The 21,695-nt window shown below is 45.6% G+C and overlaps 1 protein-coding gene across 1 annotated transcript in view; it reads left to right on the forward strand.

Annotated features, from left to right (window-relative positions):
* Positions 1-21,695, forward strand: part of Cacna1e (calcium voltage-gated channel subunit alpha1 E) — a 443,649-nt gene that overhangs the window by 374,825 nt on the left and 47,129 nt on the right. The window contains exons 24-32 of the mRNA XM_058571374.1: positions 486-642; positions 1,727-1,856; positions 2,581-2,640; positions 3,360-3,466; positions 14,188-14,199; positions 16,012-16,108; positions 18,847-19,007; positions 19,482-19,619; positions 20,412-20,613. Coding sequence (XP_058427357.1) covers positions 486-642; positions 1,727-1,856; positions 2,581-2,640; positions 3,360-3,466; positions 14,188-14,199; positions 16,012-16,108; positions 18,847-19,007; positions 19,482-19,619; positions 20,412-20,613 — 1,064 coding nt within the window. The remainder of the gene's footprint in view (positions 1-485; positions 643-1,726; positions 1,857-2,580; positions 2,641-3,359; positions 3,467-14,187; positions 14,200-16,011; positions 16,109-18,846; positions 19,008-19,481; positions 19,620-20,411; positions 20,614-21,695) is intronic.

A 21,695-nucleotide genomic window follows, 5' to 3' on the forward strand; every position in this document is an offset into this window, starting at 1 on the left:
AGTTTCTTGAGATCTTCCCCTGCAACGTGATGTCATTGAAAGCATATAGGATTTTGAACCCCAAACCCATCCTAGCTGTATGACCTTAGGCAAGGTGCTTATGTCCTGGAACTGTCTGTACAATGGGAATAATAATTTATGCCACTCAGGGTTTATTGATATAAAAATTCAGTGAGTTCAATAAGAATCCAGAGTTTAAATATCTAAATTTTGTAAATTTTTCAACCATGCTGTTTGCTGGGCCATAGGAATTCAACTGTAAAGGAAGAGACGTGACCATTATCCTTTGTGTGGCATACAAGATTATGTCACATAGAATTTGGACAAGGGGAAGGACTCAACTTTATTATAGAAAATACCCCCAGTGTTTGCAGAGAGCCTGGCTGGGGGCATCCTGGCACCCCTTTCCCAACTGTGCTGTCCCCAACTGTAATTGAAGGGCACTGTGCCAAGTTTCTGAAAATTCCAACATGTTCCTCTTGCAGTTAGCAACAAGACTGATGGAGAAGCCAGTCCCTTGAAGGAGGAAGATATCAAAGAGGAGGAAGAGGAGGTAGAGAAGAAGAAGAAGAAGGAGAAGCGTGAGACGGGCAAAGCCATGGTGCCCCACAGCTCCATGTTCATCTTCAGCACCACCAACCCGTGAGACACTTTCCAGTGCTACCCCTTTGGCATGAGGGCAGATAACCAGGGTTTGAGCCAGAGTGATAGGAGGAGGGATGCTAGCCTTCCCAGTAGAAGGTGACCAGACATAGAAGCATCCAGGATCCAATAGGTGAGGTCAGCCGTTAAGTCAACAGCCTCTGAACTCTGTGCCCACAGTCTACAGAGTAACTGAAGACGGGAGAGATGTCATGAGAAAAGAACCCCTTCACCCATTCTTTGTCAGTAAGTGGTATGGAGGGAAGGAGGATATTTACTTGAGGAGGTGTCACCAAACATCCCAAAAGGTAGCCGAGCTGAGACCATAGATCCTAGAATGACCACATCATTTCAGTGGGCATGCTCTCAAAGCAGAGCTTGGTGAATGAGATGAGGTTGTCAGGGAAAAGTCTAGAAGGTCAGGTTCAGGAAGGATAGGATTTGGAAGAAGCAACTGCCTTCTGCCCTGGAAGTGACATGCAGATCATCTTCTGAGACTAGGAGGACACAGAAACCTTTAATGGGCACACGGGTAGCAGGGTTCAGGTGGGACTCTGGGATGGGAGGAACCCAGGTTAAGCCGTCAGTCATTGTAAGGCTGGAAAGTAGAATATAGAATATACTTCCATCCCAATAGCCTGTGAAAACCAATTGCTGTTCTTATTAGGAATTTTAATTAGAATCAAGGCCTGTTTTTGTATCTTGGTTCCTTATAGTTTTCTGGGCAGGTCCCAGCTACACAGGGGAGAAGACCCTGAGATGCGGTGGAGGGCACTCCCTGGCCACCTGAGATTGTGTTGTGTAGCCTGATGCCATTTGCTCCTGTGGCTGTTGTGCTTGCGGATGATGGGTCTTGTCTTGTGTGTTCAGCCTCTAACCAATCTGATTACCTTCCTCCACTGGGGCTGATAATGAAGGGTGGTGCCTGAGAAATTAAGTTGCTCTCCCTGGCGGCTTCTTCTGAAGAGGGCCTGGCTGTGTGGAAGAGGCCAGAGTTGGGTGGAAGGAGTAAGAGGGATAGGGAGGGGAGAGACAAGTGCCCAACCCAGTGAGGCCAGCTCAGCAGGTCTCATCTGCCCCACAGGATCCGGAGGGCCTGCCATTACATTGTGAACCTGCGCTACTTTGAGATGTGCATCCTCCTGGTGATCGCAGCCAGCAGCATTGCCTTGGCCGCGGAGGACCCTGTCCTGACCAACTCGGAGCGCAACAAAGTAGGTGTACGGGGGCCATTTGCTGATCTCTGTGGTTCTCTGGGACCTGCCCCATCCCTACCCCTCTCCTCCAGCTGCAATTGGAGGTGAGCCAAGATTGGCAGGAGGGTTGCTGGGTAATGAGAAAACATGGAGAAATTTCCCACTCCTGTTTCTCAGAAGTATGACCATTCCAGAGAAGCCCCTCACAATCCCCCAGCCATACTGTATGCCTTTATGCTGCAGCTGTGGGTCTTCACCCAGAACCAGCTAGGGCTTGAGAGGGGAACTGCAGCTACCTGCAGGCTCAGGGGGATCTGACAGAGTCTAGATTGATGCACACACAAAGCGGGAGCTACAGCTTTATCACAGGGGGTTGAGATATCCCTGGGATCCCATGAGTGTATGTCAGGAGATCTGAGGGTGGCAAGGAGGGGAGGGACTGTCAATGATTCCAGATCCGAAATCAGAACCGGAGCAAGTTTTGTGGGAGAAATTCAGACCCAAAATGTTATGTTCTGGCCAAAGAGAGGAAATGGTCAAGGACTGGCCACTGGGCCACGTGGCTCCAGCAGGCTTCAGGGCCCTCTTGTCACTACCTCCACCTCAATTCAACAGCGGTTGTAATTCCACACACCTTTGTTCTTGGGGGGAGTGGTGGGAGCCAGGGTAGTTGTGCAGGACTGAAGTGTATATGTACCCTGGTGGCCTATGTGCTCCTCTTCCCTCTCCCTGTGTCTTACAGGTCCTGAGGTATTTCGACTATGTGTTCACGGGTGTGTTCACCTTTGAAATGGTTATAAAGGTAAAAATCCTCCTGAGAAAACCTGGGCTCCAGGGTTTGGATGGGTCGCCTGTCTGGTCCTTGAGTTTAGGGTCTTTCCCCAATGATGCCATATAGTAGCTCATGACAGAACCTTAGGAGAGTCTTTGCTGATTCCTTCACTCATCTCTGAATCCTGAGGACATCTGTGTCAGCGAGACATACCTATGTAGCTGTCTTTGGGCTGTACAAATCTGTACATGTGGCCCGAGTAGTGGGAAGACAGTGTGTAGACAGGTGAACTTGAGTGAACTCTCCCCTCTGCCCAGTGTACTTCCTAGATTGGGCCTGGGCAGGTGCCAAGGCAAAGGGTCAGGTAGAGGTGAGATTTCCTGGACTCCGTCCAATCCTAGGTCTACTCCCTTCAATCACCATGATATCCCCCACCCCCACATGCCTATCTTGTTCCCAGTCTCTCATCTGGGTTTTACCCACCTCTGCATATGTGGCAAGGTCTGGAGCTCTGGGCCACAAAGAACAGGAATCTAGTTCCATACCATGTGGCTAAGAGAAAGGAGCCTCAGCGATCACCATTACCTGGAGCGAGCCTGTTGGACACCCACTCTTGCTCCTCAGTTCTCGGGGTAGGGTTGGTTGAGGAGATGGTGGCAGTAGAGGCACTGCCATGATGAGCCAAAGCTCACGACTGTCATCCGCCCTTGCTGAGCTCACCTGTGGTTGTTTATACCCTTGTCCTGCAGATGATAGACCAGGGCTTGATCCTGCAGGATGGGTCCTATTTCCGAGACCTCTGGAACATCTTGGACTTTGTGGTGGTGGTTGGTGCATTGGTGGCCTTTGCTCTGGCGTAAGTGGCTTGATTCCTATTTTGTTCCCTTTTCTTCCCACTCTTCCTGGAGACTCTGGTTGATTCAAGGCCTTCTCCGTGGCCAGCCTGAGAAATGAAACAGTGGGTCCAAAGACTGCTGCCCCAGGAATCTGCTTACCACTTGTCCTCCACCGACCTCCTAAGGGCTTCACAGCTTCAACTCATGTGACCTTAATACTCCTGCTTCCCCTGTTCTGCCAGAAAGCATCAGGAGGCAGAAGTCGGAGGCCCCAGCACATGAGGAGCTCAGGGTGTTGGCAATGCCTCCATGCACCTAGAAGCAGACCCAAGGACAGCAGATGTGTCTTTTCATTCTTAAGCCTATCAAAGGAACAGCTCGAAAGAAGGATGCAGAGGGAGAGCAGTTTGTGTTTCCAGAATCCTGTGCACAGGGAAGTTTTTGCCCTTGAGTAGGGGTAACCAAGAACTAGTGCAGGGACATAAAGATCATATGGATATGTTTCATCTCCAGACATCACGACTTTCCAAACTCTCCTGACTACACACTTAAGAAGATGGTCTTAAGCCATTCAGGTGACTAAACCATGTTCATTTCATTTGGGGGACTTTCTCCCCCACACACATTGATACTACTGTAGCAGGTTTTCAATCATATTCTCATATTTTCTGCAGAACTCAGCCAATGGAGGGGGCTCTCCTAGCCCTCTACTATCCCTATTCTAGCTAAGAAATAGGGATACTGTTGGGGCATTTTGGAAACCAGGTGTTGGGAAGGCCCCAGCAGGACTGATGACAGCCTCTGAGCTCTGTCCATACCTTGTCCCATGGAGAGCAGCTTCTGTCTCTTCCAGGTGACACAGTAGAATTCCCTGAGCCATCCTTCCAGCCTCTTTAAGTAGGAGCCACCCCTTCTAAGCAAGGTGAGCTCCACGTTATTTCTGATGAAACAGAAGGAAGCTCGGCAGCATGAGGGAAGGGACAAGGTGTCTCCATAGGTTTCCTCTTTGCAGGTCTGAGCTGTTAGGAGGTCAGTCATCCCTCCTCCCTGCAAACACCACCAGCTTCCATTCCTTATCCATCCTGGCAGGAGAAAAAAGGTGGGGTGAAGCTCAGAAGCATGCTCAGAAGAATGCTTCCCAAGTAGGTGCACTCTGTCTGCAGGAGAGGGAAGAGCTCCCCAGCTGTGCTAAGAGTCGAAGCTCATCCAGAACCAGAAAGGACTGCTGCAGCAGCCACTGAGACCCTCCAAAAGAGAGCGTGGTTGAGTATGACTCTGAGATTGGCTGGCGGTCAGGATAAGTCTGGTGTGCCTTGTCCCCTTGTGCTCTAGTGTAGTAACCCCATTGGACTTGGGTGGAATTGCCTTTCCCCTCCCAAAAGGAAACTTTAATTAGACACGTGTGAACTGTTCCCAAGGAAATTTCACACAAGTATCACAGGTTCTCCCAGCAGTGTCAAAACGCCCAGATCTTCCTTGTCTCTCTTGGGAAGATATGTTAGTCTACCTTTGTCCTAAGGTAGCCCACCTTATTTTTGTTTAGAGATAAATAAAATATTACCCTTGAGTTCTCAAAAGGTCAAGTTACCTTCTAATTCTATCAGTTCATTTGCATGCATTATTCCCCATGTAATTCTCTCATTTTGACTCAGTAGAATAGTAGTTTGTCTTTGGATAAAGGGTAAAGAGAGAACAGCTAAAGGAAAGAACTCAAAGGAACTTGAGGAAGAATAGTGTTCACTGGGGTGGCGGGAAAGGTGTGGGCTGTGGAGTCGGGCAGAGCCTAGTTTGAAGATCAGCCCCTCTCCCTTCCAGCTGTGTGTCCTTGAACCACACCAAAAATATGAATCCTCCCAACCTCAGTTATCTCAAAAATGGAGACAAGATGTGTGAAGTGTTTAGCACAGGGCCTGGCAGTGTGAGTGATCAGTAAACATTAATTCTCTGCTTTATCCTTCTAACTCTCACTTCCTGTCATGAAGTCTGAATATAGGAGCTATGTATGTGATGGTGCATAATACATGTAGATAGTTGAAGATGGACTTGGGCCAGTCCAAGAACTGTGTGACTGTTTCTCACCCATCCGCTCCCACCGGTGTCCGTGAGCCTGGTAACCAAGCAGGTGTGTCGGTGCCCGTGGGCGGCAGGTTAGAGGTGCAATTTAGAAGTCCCTGTGTGCTTTCCCTCTGCACAGTCCAGCTGTCTTTCCTCGGGCTCAGAGTTACAACGATGTGCTGTAGGCTTGTCATCTGTCTTGTTCTTTCTCTGTGCTCTTTGAAACATGGCAGTGGTGGCTTTAGTGCTGGTGGCAGGGGAAGCCTTTACAGCCCTGGACCTGAAGGCTCTCTCTTGGTCCTCAGACCAGGTACAGTGCAGAGAACTCCAGAAAGCCCCTGGGTTGGGGTCCCTGCTTATGTGATGGATTGACAGTTATGATCCATCACTTGCTTTTAGTGATGTCAGTTCTCGAACTTTCTCTTCATTTCTCCCCAAAATGCCGCTGGTCTTGCCCACCCTTCTCCATACACTCTGTCATCATCCTTCCAAGCTTGCCATGCCTAGTCCCTCTCCCTTTTCTCTGCTCATGAAGCAGGCCCCCTGCTCTCCCTTCGTCTGGTTTTTATCACATTTGCTGAAGTCCAGGTAATGCTTTCTCTCACCCATATGCCCATGCTTCCTAACTCTGATCCTTCCCCTTCTCATTAAGGGCACCAGAGAATTCAGCTCTACTATCACATTGGTAGGGTTAGCAGGACTCCCACTTGACAGCATCTTGAAGGCATGGTCTGGGGAAGAGAGCCCATGTCTCCCAGCGTCAGGGGCTCAGGCCAGCAGGAAGCCAACTGTGGGTTTTCAGTCTCTCTCCTTGTGGTTGTATAACTTTGATCCTCATTGCCCATAGATTTGCCCCACAGAATGTCCACCATTCAGATAACCTTATTCCTGTCCTGGTTTCTTTGTATCCTCCTTGACATTGAACCATGCCTTGCCGAGGCTTCTGCAAAGGCTACTGCTCAGTCAGTTTGAACAACTGATGGAGGTTGCCATGGTAGCACCGTTATGTGGCTCCTCAGAAACCAGAGGTGATTTGGCATCCCTTCCACCAATGCCAGCCAGAGCCTTCTCAGAACCCAGTCTGACTCACAAGAGCAGTGTCCCTCACCAAGGGGAGGGAATAGCCTCCAGCTGAATTCTCAAAGAAAGCTGCACTGTCCACCAAGTCCTGTCGCAGAGATCTGCACCTGCCGTCACGTGCTTCCTAAAGCTTATGTGTTATGTATGTAGTTGCTGGAGAGAGGTCACTGTTCTCTGTAGCCACATACATACTAAATTAATTCTTTATAATGTAAACCTGCCAAATTTCATTTGGAAACTTGACTGACTTTTGACCAGAAGAGGGAGGGGATTTGTTATCAGCATGCACGTATCAGTGGATAGGAAAATCAACAGAAAGATACCCATTTTGCATCTCTTCTGTTCTTCTCAGTCTACTTTTACATTATAAAGCATTTATAAGAACACTCGGGTCTCCTCCTAAGCCCAGAGTCTCTGTAGGGAGGTGGGCAGGTTTTGGCAGGGGTTGGGAAGAGCTCTCCCTAATTCCACTGCCCTCACAATACCCCACTTTCTGGGCCATATGGAGACACGTAGTGTTTGCCAACTATAAATGTCCCCAGCTATGCCTTTTCCTCTTTGAGATTTCAAGAAAAGTCTGGTGAGTGGCTAGGTCTATGAAACCTTTGTCTTTTATTTTTCTTCTTCTGAAAAGGGGGGATTCTTCTGTGTGGTGACTTTTTTTCCTACGAAGAACCAGATACTGCTTCCCTTAATTTCCTGAGATCATGTTGCCATCGCTTCTGCTTCCTGGCCTCCTGGGTGGGAAGGTGGAGATGGTTACGGCCTTGGCATTTCTGGGTACCTGCATATCAGGTGCATTCTTGCACTTCAGGGCACCTCACCCCACCCCAAGGCAGCTGCCTGTGGGATAGGTCACGTGACCACCATGCAGGTTGTCTTCTTGAGCCTTACAGGACCCTGCATGGTGAAGGTGCTGTGTCCACGTGGCTCATGTCTTCCAGGTTTATGAAGGAAGTTGTGCAGGCAGGTAGATAAGGACAGCATCTTAGAGGGGAAGCGCTGGAGAGGCCTGGAATGCCTTGTTTGGGGGACCTTCACCTTCCATTTCCACTGTTCCATGGGATGTCACTTGGCTTGTTCAACTCACATGGGGAGGTGAGCTGTCCTGAGTTCCATTCTCAGTAGTAAGCTCACAGCCGTGATTGCTTGTTGGCACAGATGTTTTAACAGAAACAGGACTGGCAACTCTGCTCCTCCTTCCTCCCCCACCTGGGACTCACTCTGCACGTGCATCAGTCACGTGGGCTCTCTGGCTGCTGATGCCAAAGCTTCCCATGGCTGTTTGCTGTTATGGTAGGGCAAGAGGTGAGGTCAGGACTCCTTGGCACACCAGGGGATCTGGCTCACAGCGCACTTGGCCTTTCATTATTCAGTCCTTGGCCAGAAACAAAAACATGAGTCAATCTGCCTCTTGATGCCAGAAGGAACTGGAGTTCCCGCATTAGCTTTTATTACATTCTTTTCATTCAAGTGTGTCACTTTCCTGACACTTGACATTCTGCCCTCATCGCTAAGATGCAGAAGGTCTCTCGAATGCATTCAGAACTAGCCATGGCAGCAGAGCTACTTCCAAATTCATTTAGTGAAACACAGGCACAAAGGATTCCAGATTTGGAAGGTCCCGATGCAACCACGTGACATGTTCTTCTGTTCTGGTTTTTGTGGGGGTTTGTGATTTTGATGGTGAGAATGTGCACGCCCAAGAGAGGAGTGAATGATATTCAGAATCGAGATGAGAGTAGAGCTCATGCATGGTGAGCATATAGGGATAAGAGAGCAAATTTTACTGGCGGTCATGCTCCTATTCTCCTGTTTATGTATAAGGCAGCCCCCCCCGCCCCCGCAAACTTCAAGCTTTTTCTGGGGAACTTCCTTCTTGACAGCCCCTGCTCATAGAACTGAAAGGGGAGTCTCCCAAAGGAAACTGACCGCACATTCATTTTGTAGGGGGAGAAAGGTGGACAAAGTCCTAACTCATGCAAAGAGGACCCATTTACCACAGAGCCAGACGGGCCATTCAGTTCCCCCATTATGGAAGAGAATGAAGGTTTAAAATTGAATTTAGGCATCAGGTAGCCCATTAACTGTGGATTTAGGACACCGGCTGAAAAGGAATTGGAAATTTCCTACAGTGAGCATATAGAATATTGTTCCTTGAGACTCCAGTGTTAAGAGTCACCTCGAGAGTAACTTCATCTAGCTTTGTGCCCAGGCAGGGACTCTAAAGGTGATCAATGCCATGGATTCTTGGGGTGCCATTGCTACATTACATCCTAAATGCCTTAAATGGTTTGGGTGAAACAAAATAGAAGCCACACTGAGGGACTGCCTGAGAGAACATCAGTTCCCAGTCTACCTGCTGTTGGCACCAATCCTCAGCAAGTATGCTTCTTGTGAACACTGGAAAATGTGTTATCTATTGCATGTAATGTTGGTGCTGCTGAGGAGACCTCTTTAGAATTTCACCTTCAGATCTTTATTTTCTGGGCACAAATGCCCAGGTATTTCTCTTTATCCAGAGCACAATCTGGGAGATGGTTGATTATAAACAACATTGCAATCTGTGGCTCCAGAACCAGGCAAAATGAAATGGTCCAATCAGGGACCACAGCTTTATCCACATGGTACCCAGCAACTGATCTAACTAGACCTAGATACAAAAGGTGAGGCTTCACTGCTATGGAAAGAGCCCAGTCCTGCAGGATTAGTGGAAACCCATCACAGTGCCCCCCAGATTTAAAAGTAGGTTTTAGAGTAATTTAGGACAGAAGACTTCGCAAGGGGACTCGAGAAATATCAGCCCATATCATGTGACCAGCCAGCCATCTGCTTAATCTACACTCATAGGGGCACAGCATAGCACTGAATATTAGTTTCCATCTGGGAGAATATATTAGCTGGACTTCAACTGACAAAACCTTCCTTGAAAGATCAGCAGATGGGGGGTCTTTGGGTATGTTTAGAATACAAAGACTTAGAAGAAATACAAATCAGGTCACTGTTTACCAGACTAAATAACAAAACTCCTAGGAGACAGATGCTTCGCTGCCTCCTGCTGCTTCTCAGCACTTGGACAAAAATACATTCCAGTTGGAGTATTGCGATGCGTACTGCAGAGGAGAAAGTTTGCAGAAGGCTCTCCTGAGTGTGTATGAGAAGCTGGTTGAAGTCCACGTGCAGGAAGGACGGGATTATGCACAAGGCACTGGGCATGGAACAAAGATGAGAGGTAACATGGAAATTAAGGTTCTTAGGTGGCCCCAAGAAATTGAGGCATGGGCCAGAAAGAGAAATAATTTCCAGTGGTAGCAACTAAGCAGTAATAAGGTCAAAGTGCTGAATTTAGATTCTTTACCCAAGTAGTGAGCTGGCCTTACGCAAGGTCTAGTGAGACAGGCATTGCCAGTGCAGAAAGGAAAAATTCCTTCCCATTTCCATGAGCACTTTATCACATGACAGTCTTCTTTTACAGGTAAGAAATGAATTTCTGGGAGCTTGACTAGTTTGCCTCTTTGGACTAGCGAATACCAAAGCTGCTGCTTAAGCAACCTCGGTGTGCCAATTTAGAGTTTAGTGTTTTCTCCATTGTACTAAGCTCTCTTCTGCCATGATGTTCTAGTGAGTTTCAACCATTAATCCTTGGAAACTCAGAGCAGTGGCTTGGTATGGCTCTCTCCTTAGCTGCCCCATCCTGTCTAGACCTGCAGGCCAGATGGAGAAGAACATCCATGAGCTTGTCCATCTTGATGTTTCATCTGTCACTATTTCTTCCTGTGAACAGAATCTAGACTCTAAGGGGGGAGTAAGATAGCTTAGTGTTTGAGCTCAGAAACGGCTGGTTCCTTTTCCTGTGCCCTTCTTTGATTGAAACCCTCCAATAGTTCCCATTTGAAAGGTGTCATTACATCACACAGAGCTTAGGTTTGAGTCAGGAAGCTTAGGTCTGAATTCCAGTACTATTAATTATTAGCTGACTTAACGCTCTGAACTACTTTATTGTGAATATAAATTTAAAATTACTATCTTTTGGTCCTGTGAGAATTAAATAAGAAAAAATATATTTAGAGTTCAAAACAGTGCCAAACACTTAAGTTGTATAATAAGTGGTAGTTATTATTGCCTACCAAATTGTAGTCCCAATTCTTTAGCAAGACACTTGAGGCCCCTCCAAGCATGACCCTTTCTCCTGTCTCACATTCCTGCAAGCTCAGCCCTTCCCAGCATTAGAGATTCCTGCAGATCCCTGTGTTCTTGCTTCCTGGGCTCATGGAGGAAGCCTTGACACTTAGTGAAGGGCTCTTCAGATCCTGATGTCCCACTCTGCCCCATGGAAGGAGAGTGAGTTCTTAGCAGAAATCAACTTAAGTGTGTGTGTCCTTGGAGAAAAGGACCTGGGAACCAGAGAGCAAGATGACAGTGAATGACAAATGATTACACATGACAGATCTGGAGGGCAACTTGACAACTGAGCTCGAAATTTCTTGTCTTTTCTGATGAGACATAAGAGAAATGTTGTTGTTGTGTTTCCCCCCCCCCCCTCTTCTGGAGAGCAGCCAGGAACTTACTAGATAAGTAGGAAATAAGTGGTAAAATGTGTGTCCCCATTGAGTCCCAATTTAGGTGGGATCAGTACATCCTAGTGTGTGGAATTATCCTCAAATCGTATCATTAGAGTCAATTATTAAACCTGTTAAAATTCCATTAATTACTAGGCAATACGAAAAAAATTATACTATTATCAAATGATTATTTAGGTGACTCATAACACATGAATTATTTCTTAAAGAGTATGCTTCAATTAAAGTGCAAAAAGAGTTTGTCCTCTTAGCTGGGTGAAACACCTCCATTGCAACTTGTTGGCTTCCATAATGGATTTCTGAGAGGTGTTTTAGTCTAGTCCATGTGTAAATTATATTTTAATTAATGAAAAAATGTTGAGGCTTTTCATGACTCTGGCTTTGTTATCTAGCTATTCCAATGGCAATTCTCAAGTTGGTGCTAACCCTATCTTAACAAAAGACAGGATGCAAGTATGTTTTCTGTATCATTCAAAATCATAGCTGTTTTTTTTTTAATTTGTTTTTTGCTGGGGATTGAATCTAGGGCTTCACACACACTACAAAATCATTGCTTTTCAGTGGCTGTTGTGTAGAAAGAGACATTTGAAAGCTGTGCAGAGCATTGATAATCTTTATTTCTCTTTTGCCCATGTTTGCTGCTCCTGATTAAGTCTCTGGGAGTCTGAATGGGACAACCCCCCCCCCCCCCCAGTAGTTTGGTAGACACACTCGGCTCTCAATGTACCAAGGAATCCCCTTTTCCAAAACGGGAGACAATATAGTGGTTAGAAACCCTTTTTGTTCCATATCATAATATTTTACTAGGATTTGGCAGGGTTGGGGGAGGCTAAGTATAAAGAGCAAATTTTGTACTTTATCCAGGTGGTATGGAAGGTGTAAGAAATATTGGGCCTTCCTACCTTAGATGGTTCTGGTGTGGAGCAATTCAAATGCTGCTGAATATAAAGGTCTCTGAGGTATGGGCCTGGGCTGAGCAGGAGGTGTATGGGATCTAGACTAGCTGCCTGGGTATGGGTGTCCCACCCTGCTCCTACATCCTGAGAATGTGGGAGACTCTCCCCTAGTTTTTCCTCAAGACATGTAGCCAGAGGAAAGAAGAGTGACTTATGTTGTCATTTGGTTAATTTTTAATCAAACAATTCTGTGTCACCCATGGCAGCTTACAAGTACACTTAGTTGTGTGTGTATGCACTTGAGGTCTCTTGTCTACTAGATTAGGTAAATTCTAAGATTAGCCACCTCATTTGTTCCAGCACCTGGAACAGTGCCTGACATAGGTGAAGGACTCCATAGATGCTTGTTATATGAAAGAATAAAGTTGTGTTTCACTGACCTACTGATGCCCAACCTCGCTTGAGGAGATGCCATTACAACTCAAGGAAAGATATTTCTGTCTTCTAAACATTTGGAGGTTATCACATAAATATTTAAGTTTATAAGGCCTTAAGTTTAATTCCCAGATCTCTATTCATTTGGCATTTATAGTGAAAATTAATGTATTGTTGAATATGGAATCACTGATGAGATAAAATGGACATTAGAAGTCTGTGACATATATCCCCCCAAAAAAATATCCTAATAAAATATCATGGTTTGGAACAAAAGAGGTTTCTAACCAGTCTGTATGCCTCTTGTTTGGGAAACTGGGATTCTTGGTTCCCTTTAACGTCTAGAGCTGAGTGTGTCTACCAAACTGTTGGGGGGCTCTCTGTCTCCTTCAGACTCCCACAGATTTGAGCAGGAGCATCAGTCAGACACAGGCCACAAGTGAAAGATGAAGTCCTTCTAGGCACAGCTACAGACTCTGACTTGAAATGCCTTCAAATGTTTCTGGCCCAGAGCAGGCCTAGCGTGACATATGTGTGGGACATGAGAAAATTAAGGAAGAAAAAGCAACATGCATAGCCACAAGCAGCTAAGACTAAAGCCTGGATTCTGGGCACCCATTCATGGTAGCCAAGCAAGATGGGAAGTCCAGAGATGCATGCTCACCTGTGACTCTGAACTTACCAAATGATCTTATTCAGGGTTCTTCTTCCAGGGGCTTCAGTTTCCCTTGCAAGTAAGTGGGATTCAGGGATCTTTGCTAAATCTCAAATTCAGTGAATCGTTTGACAAAATGAACCAAAACCTGCTGGTACAGAGCTCATTGGTGGGAGCAGGAGCTACAAGCATGACACACACTTGGGTTCAAGTCTCTGCTCTGCAACTAACCCTCTGAATCTCACCTGTAGAATAGGAGTAAAACCTATGTCCTGACATCGTTAGTAAGTTTAAAAAGATTTGCACTAAAAGTGCCTAGTACCAAAAAGCTAAGACAAAGTTCTTATTTCAAAGATACCAGTTTTGATTTTGGTTATTACTGCTTTACCACTAGGTTGCAGAGGATTTTTTTTCTAAAAGTTGCACATTAAATAACTCACAAGGGACAATATAGCACTTGTCAAAAGGTAGATTTTTTTGTGTAACCTTGATAAACATGTTGTCCCCCTCTTATTTAGGGGGAAGTGATGTCAGTCGTCTGAGCTTTGGAGAGGGGCCAGAGTAGCACTAAAACAGTGGTTGCATGTCCCTCTTCAGATGAAGGCCTTTCTAGGTGTAGCTACATACTCTGACTTGAAATGGAGAGAGGGTTTCTAGCCCCAGAGTGCTCGCTCTTCTCTAGCCTGCTTGCTTATAAATTCACTTGAAATGGGAAGCTTGAAAACTACTAAGGAAATGAAAACCAGAGTCCACATTTAGGAAAGTTCAATTAAACTAGGTTCCATGGGATAAAGCACAAACCTGGGATCTGGTGAGTTGGAGGCATTTTCACTAGTGCCTGTGAACGGCCTTTGTCCCTGTGGTCTCTTCCCTTTGCTAACCGTATGGACTCAGCAAGTGCCAAGGCTGTGGGTGGGTCTTGTGTGCCTGCTTCTCCAGTGTCTGTCACGGTAAGGGTTTCTCTTCTCCACCGAATTTTTTAACTGTCTTCTTTCTCCCCTTCACCCTTTAAAACTGCTTTCTGATTGGATCCTCCATAGGAACGCTTTGGGGTAAATATGTTTGATTTTCTTTGAATTAAAAATGGGGAGTGGTTGGAGGAGGAAGAAACTATGGGTGGGAGGGGAGGAGCTGACACACTGAGAAAGGAGTGGGGAGTTTCTGTTGATATCCAAAAGACCAAAACAAAAAAGTTGCCACACCTTGTTGGGAAAGGGCTATTCTTATTGGTTTGGGTAGTATTTGACTATTATATCATCTCTTTTAAATATGTAGAGAGGTGGTCCTAATAGAGCAAAAGAACTTATAAAATAAACCAATGACCCTGAATGCTAAGTGATATCAATATGATACTTTTGGATTGCTTATATTTAAGTTTGAATAAAAATGACTTGTAGGTTGTGGTCTCTTAAGACCATTAAGAGAATGTTAAAGTTAATATTCTGGTCAAAATTGGCAAGCTTGGTTTAGGTTAAATGTCTTCTTATCTTGCCTTCTATGAAGTATGGAGAAGCTATTATCTGAGGGTGGGTATGGCAGAGGGAAATGCAGGTAGGAACTTTTGTAGTTCTCACCTGATGTTCTGGGTTCCCTTTCCTCCAATAATTGTTATAATCTGAACCAACATTAGGAGAGTGTCAGAGCCCAACCTCACTGTTTAGAGTCTTGTTTTCCACCATCTGCAGGTTTTACAAATTGCAGTTATTTTAATTGAATACAGAGATCTCAGGGGATGAGCAGGAAGGAAAGAGGAATGCAAGTTAAGCTTATTCATTTCATTCCTAGAAATAAAAAGTGTTTTCTCTATTAGTAAACATTTCTAAGAGGCTGAACAGGGAGGGTCATTAGCTGTAGGGCATCAATAGAAGTGGGCAGGGCCTGCTCCAGCAGGGTGGCTCTGTGCAGCCTGTGCTAGATACAGAGTGTCTGAAATGGAAGGGACTGTGGGAAAAGCCAGCCACGCAGAGATAACTGAAGTGTGAGACAAGGTCTGGGCAAGAAGCCTGCATGATATACCTTCTCTGGAGCAAGAAGCCTTCCCAGCAAGGGTGTCAGTTCCCTGCAGAGATGGTAAACCTAGACTGAGTCAAGTCCCCTCTTGAACCTGCTATGGAGAGGCACTGGACTAGTCAAGCAGGGAGGCCACGTGGGCCACTGGTCATGCTCCCTAGTTGATGCACCTTCTATCTTCAATGGCCACCATGATAATGAGCAGCATTAGGCTGGCTTTAAGGGGAGGATGTGCTTCAGATGTGTAAGAATGTGGGTGTGTGTTCCTGTATATGTCCCCGGAAGCTCCTTGACGTATGATGGAGTTGTGTCCTGGTAAACCCACCAAAAACTTAAAATATTGTAAGTTGCAAGTGTATTTAATATATCTAATCTATTGAACATCATAGTTCAGCAACATAGTTTGTTCATCTATAGAGTATCAGGCCTTTACCCTCCTGATCTTTGTGGCTTGATGGGGAGCTGTGTCTGCCCAGTAGTTCAAGAAAGTATTGTACGGCATAACATTAGCCAAGGAAAAATGTCAAAATTTGAAGTACAGTTTCTACTGAATGCATATCACTTTTACAACATGATAAAGTTAAAAAATCATTAAGTTGACCCATTGTAGGTGGGGGACCATCTGTACATGGATGTGCCTGTGTGGGCGGATGTGCACAAAGAGGAGTGATTTGAGAATATTCATGAAACATTTTTTTGTGTGGAGTTTCTCTGAAGAAGTCAACAATTGACCCAACTGCTGGCTTCTTGACTACATCTCTCCCCTTTGCCCTGTTTTTATTAATGCAATGGTGTGACTGTCATTTTTATTTCTCCTCTGGCTGTATGATTCCCTGCGGGCCTCTCTCCTACAGAACCAACAAGGGGCGGGACATCAAGACCATCAAGTCTCTGCGGGTGCTCCGAGTTCTGAGGCCACTGAAAACTATCAAGCGTCTGCCCAAGCTCAAGGTAATGTTTTCAGTTTGTTTCTGTACAGTTTCCATCTCCTATCTTCTCTTTCTGGCCATGGCCAGATAGCTTTTGGAGAATTCATTCCAGGTATATTACTTTCTTGTGGGTTCATTTGCCTGACCTAAAGGTTTAGTTGCAAAGGAAAATAACCTCCAAAGAAATCGATAAGGGGGGCTTCACCTCTAGAGCCCAGACCTGGATAGCATCTTATACTCTCTGGTGTGGCATTTCATCCAGGAAGAAGCCTGTGTGCCTTTGTCCTGGAGCTTCCTGTGTCATTAAAATGGACCTAGAATACCATAACGCAAGTTGTGGGAGCCCTTTGCTCCTGTTGTGCGAGGCATGCTGGGAGAGGCTCCCTCACCTGGGATATTTCCTTTATTCATAATTTTAGAGGAGGAAAGGATCTTCTATCCTTAACCTTTCACATTTTTGAGGCACAGATAAGTCCATAATGTGTCCAAATACATTATTCTGTATTTTTGGCAGATGCAGAAAGAAATGGGATAAATGAGTTCTACCCAGACCTAGATTTTAATAGGCATCATACCAGATTCTTCCTTGCCTTGCCCCGAACCCACCTTCGTAAGCCTTCCTGCCTCTCAGGGTGTGCTTGACCATTCAGGTTTGCTGGCCTGTTGAACTTGCAGCACTCCCTGGTGCTGCCATGTGAATTGTTGCTGATGGAAGCTAAGGTACCACGGAAAAGAAGTTCTCCTGTCCTGAATTCCTGTGAATTCTTGGCTCCCAGCTGGTAGCTTGCAGTCCTGCTGCTGCCACCCAGGACACACAGCCAGTGGAACCAGCCTCAATACCAGGGCAAGCCCCATCTTCACGTGCTACACCAGAATGCTTCCCTGTGTCAGATCACCTGGATGAAAATACAGATCCTTGGGCCACCCTAGGATAGTAAAGCCAGGCTGTCTAGAAGAGGAGCTTGGAACTAGGCCTCCTAAACCCCATTCCCCAGGTGACTTTTCAATAGCACAGTTTGAGGACTCTGGATGTGAAAAAAGAATCTACATGAGTGCCAGGCTCAGCTCAGAGACTTAAGAGCTCTGTGGTCCACAGCAAACAGCTTAGTCCTGAACCGTCTTCCAGTCAGAAAATGAAAAAGCTTTGTAATACACGTTTAGTGGTGTAGATGAATGAGCTGACGTGAGTGGTCCTGCAAGAAAACCCAACAATTCTTCTGGCCTGCCTGGGCCTGTTCTCTGAGAGGACAAAGTTTCACTTTCTCCCTGTCCCAATTCCTGATTCCTTCTGGGTTCTTATAACCTCTGAAGCTCCCTATATTTCCCCCCAAACCCTGTTGATCTCGGAGCTCTGCTGCTTTATTCCTTCTGCTCTACAAAGTAGAGGTAAAACAAGCTGGGTTTACCAAAAGCAAAGGATGGATAGACAGACAGACAGATGGAAGGAAGGAGAAAAGTTCCTTTGGAAAGGCCCAGAACTGCCTGGGCCCAGAGCCTTGAACAGTGTGTGGACTCCCAGCCAGAAACACTTATTTCTCCAAAGGAAGTGGCTTTGTGGCTGCTTTCCTCCCTGCTCCCCGCCTCCCCTGCCTTCCCTTCTGGAGCAGGACCTTCCACACACCCTGTTAGTTGTCCTTTCCCACCAGCACAGCAATTGGCCTGGGCTTGTGCCCATAAGTACCCATTCCTCTCTGCTCCTTGCCCAGGCTGCCTGGGGCCCCAACCATGTTAGCGGCACCCAGGCTCCTGTGAGTCCTGAGGAGCATGCACATGGTTAGAAGAGATTAGTTAACAAGCTGGAGAAGGTGACCCAGCCTTAGTTAATTCCATTAAATGAGAGAGTGCTGTTTCCTGGCTTTGCAGTGATAACCTAAGGGAGACGTGGGTGGCTCTGATGCTTCCACAAGGTTGCGTGTCACTCACATTCCCCGCAGTGCTGAGCTAATTAAACCAGCAGTGCTTTACCCAGTGCTGCGAAGAAGAAACCACACAAATGGGTAACTGGGGCTAGACTCTCTCCAGTGAGCTAAACCTGAAGACCTAGAAAACATCCTAAATGTGTTGAACTCCCAGGAAATTCCTCACATCTTAGGACCCAGAAGGGAAGACCTGTTATGTTTTAACTGAAGTGTATGTCCCTGGTTCTATTCACCCAGCCTACCCAGTTTTGGTCCATGCTGCATCATGTCTGTTAATCTTCATCCCCAATCCAACCAGCTTCAAGGCAGAAGATGTTTACATGAAGTGTTGAACATGCTCAGAGCAAATATCTGAACTTATGGCAAAGTACCATTGAAGAGATCAAAGATGAGAATGTGGTATTACTGCATTCTCCATTTAGAAAGGGTGAAAATAAGATGTAGTCGGTATATAAATAAATCTATAGACGTTACCTCATGTGCATACGGTCAGGGACAGCAATTTAATGGCTAAAATGGGCTGAATTATTTCAAAAATCCAACATTAAACTTCTTTACACTGAGAATCCGACTAGAATCCCAAAACCAACCACCTCCTGATGCTTTCTGTCATCAGGTTTGGGTTTGCTGCTTTGGGTTTGTTTTCAGACTCAGAGCATGTGTTCCTGTCCCAGGTGGCAGTTCCATGCCACCATGACCAACACGGATTCCAGCTCTTAATCCACATCTCTTGGGGTGTTCTCTCAGTGCTGCTGGGTGGTGGTGATGTGGCCACCTCAGCTCCGGGCAGGTACATGGGCTATCAAGCTACTCACATACCAGGGCCCTTTGCTGTCCACAGGCAGTGTTCGACTGTGTGGTGACCTCCTTGAAGAATGTCTTCAACATACTCATCGTCTACAAGCTCTTCATGTTCATCTTTGCTGTCATCGCAGTTCAGCTCTTCAAGGGAAAGTTCTTTTATTGCACAGACAGTTCCAAGGACACAGAGAAGGAGTGCATGTGAGTTCCAACAGCACATACCACTTACTTTTTGCTATAGCATGTCCTGATGAGACCTTCACCATCCTCCACAGTGGACTCTGTCTCCTTTCTCTCAGTTGAAAGATAAAATAGGAAGTTGGTTAACTATTCTGAGTACCTCTTGTGTGAAACATGGTAAAAGACATTTTGCATTATTTTTCATTTTAAATCCTTTTAATGACCCGTTGAGATGGGTTTTATTTGCATATTATGGAGGTAGAAACAGATTCAAAATTTAAGTTGCTCAGCGTTACTAGTAAAGGGTTAGAATTTAATCCCAAATCTATTGGGATCCTGTTTTTATCCCATGGTAACACCAGCCTTTAATAAAATTCCTTCTTTGCATTTCTGTTATGAAGATTGTTCCCTCACATTCTTGAAGTCTGTAGAATCTTCCAATTCTTTCATGAGTTATAGTGAAAACGACCTATTTTATTTCTACTCTGGTTTTAGAGGCAATTACGTAGACCATGAAAAAAACAAGATGGAGGTGAAGGGCCGGGAATGGAAGCGCCATGAATTCCACTACGACAACATCATCTGGGCCCTGCTGACCCTATTCACGGTCTCCACAGGGGAAGGATGGCCTCAGTGAGTGAGGAGCTGCAGTTGGTTCAGTTGAGAAGCTGATTCAAGATGAACAAGTCTAATCCTTTGTTATTGTACCAGGGAAAGGAAGTGGTTATGAGTGGGTGAGATAAGAGGGGAAGAAGGAAAATCCTTCAGGCAGAGAGTTGGGACAGCAAAGCCAGGGAAATATTTGAAACTCTTGTTTTAGCCAATTATTAAGGAATTGAGTGGAGACATTTGACTTCTGTAAAACCAATGAGTTTTCATCAGCTCTCCACTGTCAGGAGACTTCCTGGGGCCTATTTTAGACAGTTTATCTACCAAGTTGGCTTTGAACTTGGGAGCCTGAGGATGGAGGAATAAGATGAATTAGCAGAACCCACAGACTCTTCCTGTGATCTTCTGAAGACGACAACAACAGGGCTGGTTCTTATGCTGCCCTTAGCTCAAGGCTAGTTTCTCAGAGACTTGTGCTACTTCGTGGTGACAGAATACTCCGGTTGTCAAGAAAAAGTCAAATGGCAATCCAGAAGCCTTCTGATATTGAATATGACAACCTAAACCTTAAAATTATGTCATTCTGTTCATCAACATTTCCAGACATTGGAAGTAAATGGAAAAGGACTAGAAAACGTAATGGGGTAGGGTGCCCATCATTCTTCAACTTGCTTAATGACCCCCCCCCCAAAAAAAAATTAATGGAGGAACTACAAAGCCAAATAGTTCCAGTAAAAAATACAAAAGTCAGAGCAACTCCTGATGAAGCCCAGACTGTCATCCAAACATTAGTGTGCCCTCTTTCTGTCCCCACAGGGTTCTGCAGCATTCTGTAGACGTGACAGAGGAAGACCGAGGCCCAAGCCGCAGCAACCGCATGGAGATGTCCATCTTTTACGTGGTCTACTTTGTGGTCTTCCCTTTCTTCTTTGTCAATATATTCGTGGCTCTCATCATCATCACCTTCCAGGAACAGGGAGACAAGATGATGGAGGAGTGCAGCCTAGAGAAGAACGAGGTAACCACAGGTTGTCTGCAGCCCAGCATGGCAGGGTCTTCAGACAGAACTCTCTGGACCATCGGGATTGGAGGGAAAGATTGTAGTTTTCTAACTTTATTATGGGGTTATAGAGAAGATCATTAAATAAACAGTCTAGAAGGAAAAGATGTTTGCCATAATTACGATATTAAGATATTTTCTTGTCTGGTATGTATTTGCTCTAAGGGTAGGAACATGTCTCATGACTACTTTTCCAGAAGTAAGCATAGTTTGGGCACATTATGGGGTTTCATAGTTGGTGGTGGTGTTGCTTCACAATGGAACTGAACTAGAATCTGTCAGGGACTATAAAATGTGATGCATAGGCAGATATAGGTTGAGTATTTCTAATCCAAACGTCCCCAAAACTGCAGAACTCAAAACTTCTTGCAGCAAAGTGATTGTATAGGTGGGAAATTCCACACCACAAAATGTTGAAAATTATGAACAATATTATATAAAATTAACTTCAGACTATGTGTCTGAGGCATCTAAAGGTTTGGTCATAGGTATATGCAAATATTCCAAAATCCAGAAAAAATCTGAAATCCCAGACATTTCTGGTCTCATGAATTTTATTTGATTTTGGGTAGCAGGAATTGAATCTAGGGGTGCTTAACCACATCCCCAACCCTTTTTATTTTTTATTTTGTGGCAGTGGCTAAGGCTGGCCTTTAACTTGCAATCCTCCTGCCTCAGCCTCCCAAGTCACTGGGATTATGGGTGTGCAGCCCCGTGCCTGGCCTGCATTTTAGACAGGAGATTCTCAACCTGTAGAACTTCACTTCTAAGGGCATCAGGGAATGCTTTCTGCCTACATATCTCACCTACACACTGTATAAAAGGACTTTAGTGACAACCACTAAGTCCCGCCCCATGTGACAGACTGTCTCCAGTTTTACAAACACATTTCGGATGACTTCTTGCCTGTAGTTTTGTCCAGATGATCCCTGTTGCTGTTTTTGCTTTCCTGTCATCCTGCCCTTTTATCCCTGGGTTGTCCTCTGCTAACTGGCTGACAGAGAGGCCACCACTGGGCAAGGCTTAGGGGCTCTGAGCGT

Source organism: Marmota monax, unplaced genomic scaffold (genome assembly GCF_021218885.2).
Source record: "Marmota monax isolate L192 unplaced genomic scaffold, Marmota_monax_Labrador192_F-V1.1 WCK01_AAM20220418_F8-fsc00209, whole genome shotgun sequence".
NCBI lineage: Eukaryota > Metazoa > Chordata > Mammalia > Rodentia > Sciuridae > Marmota > Marmota monax.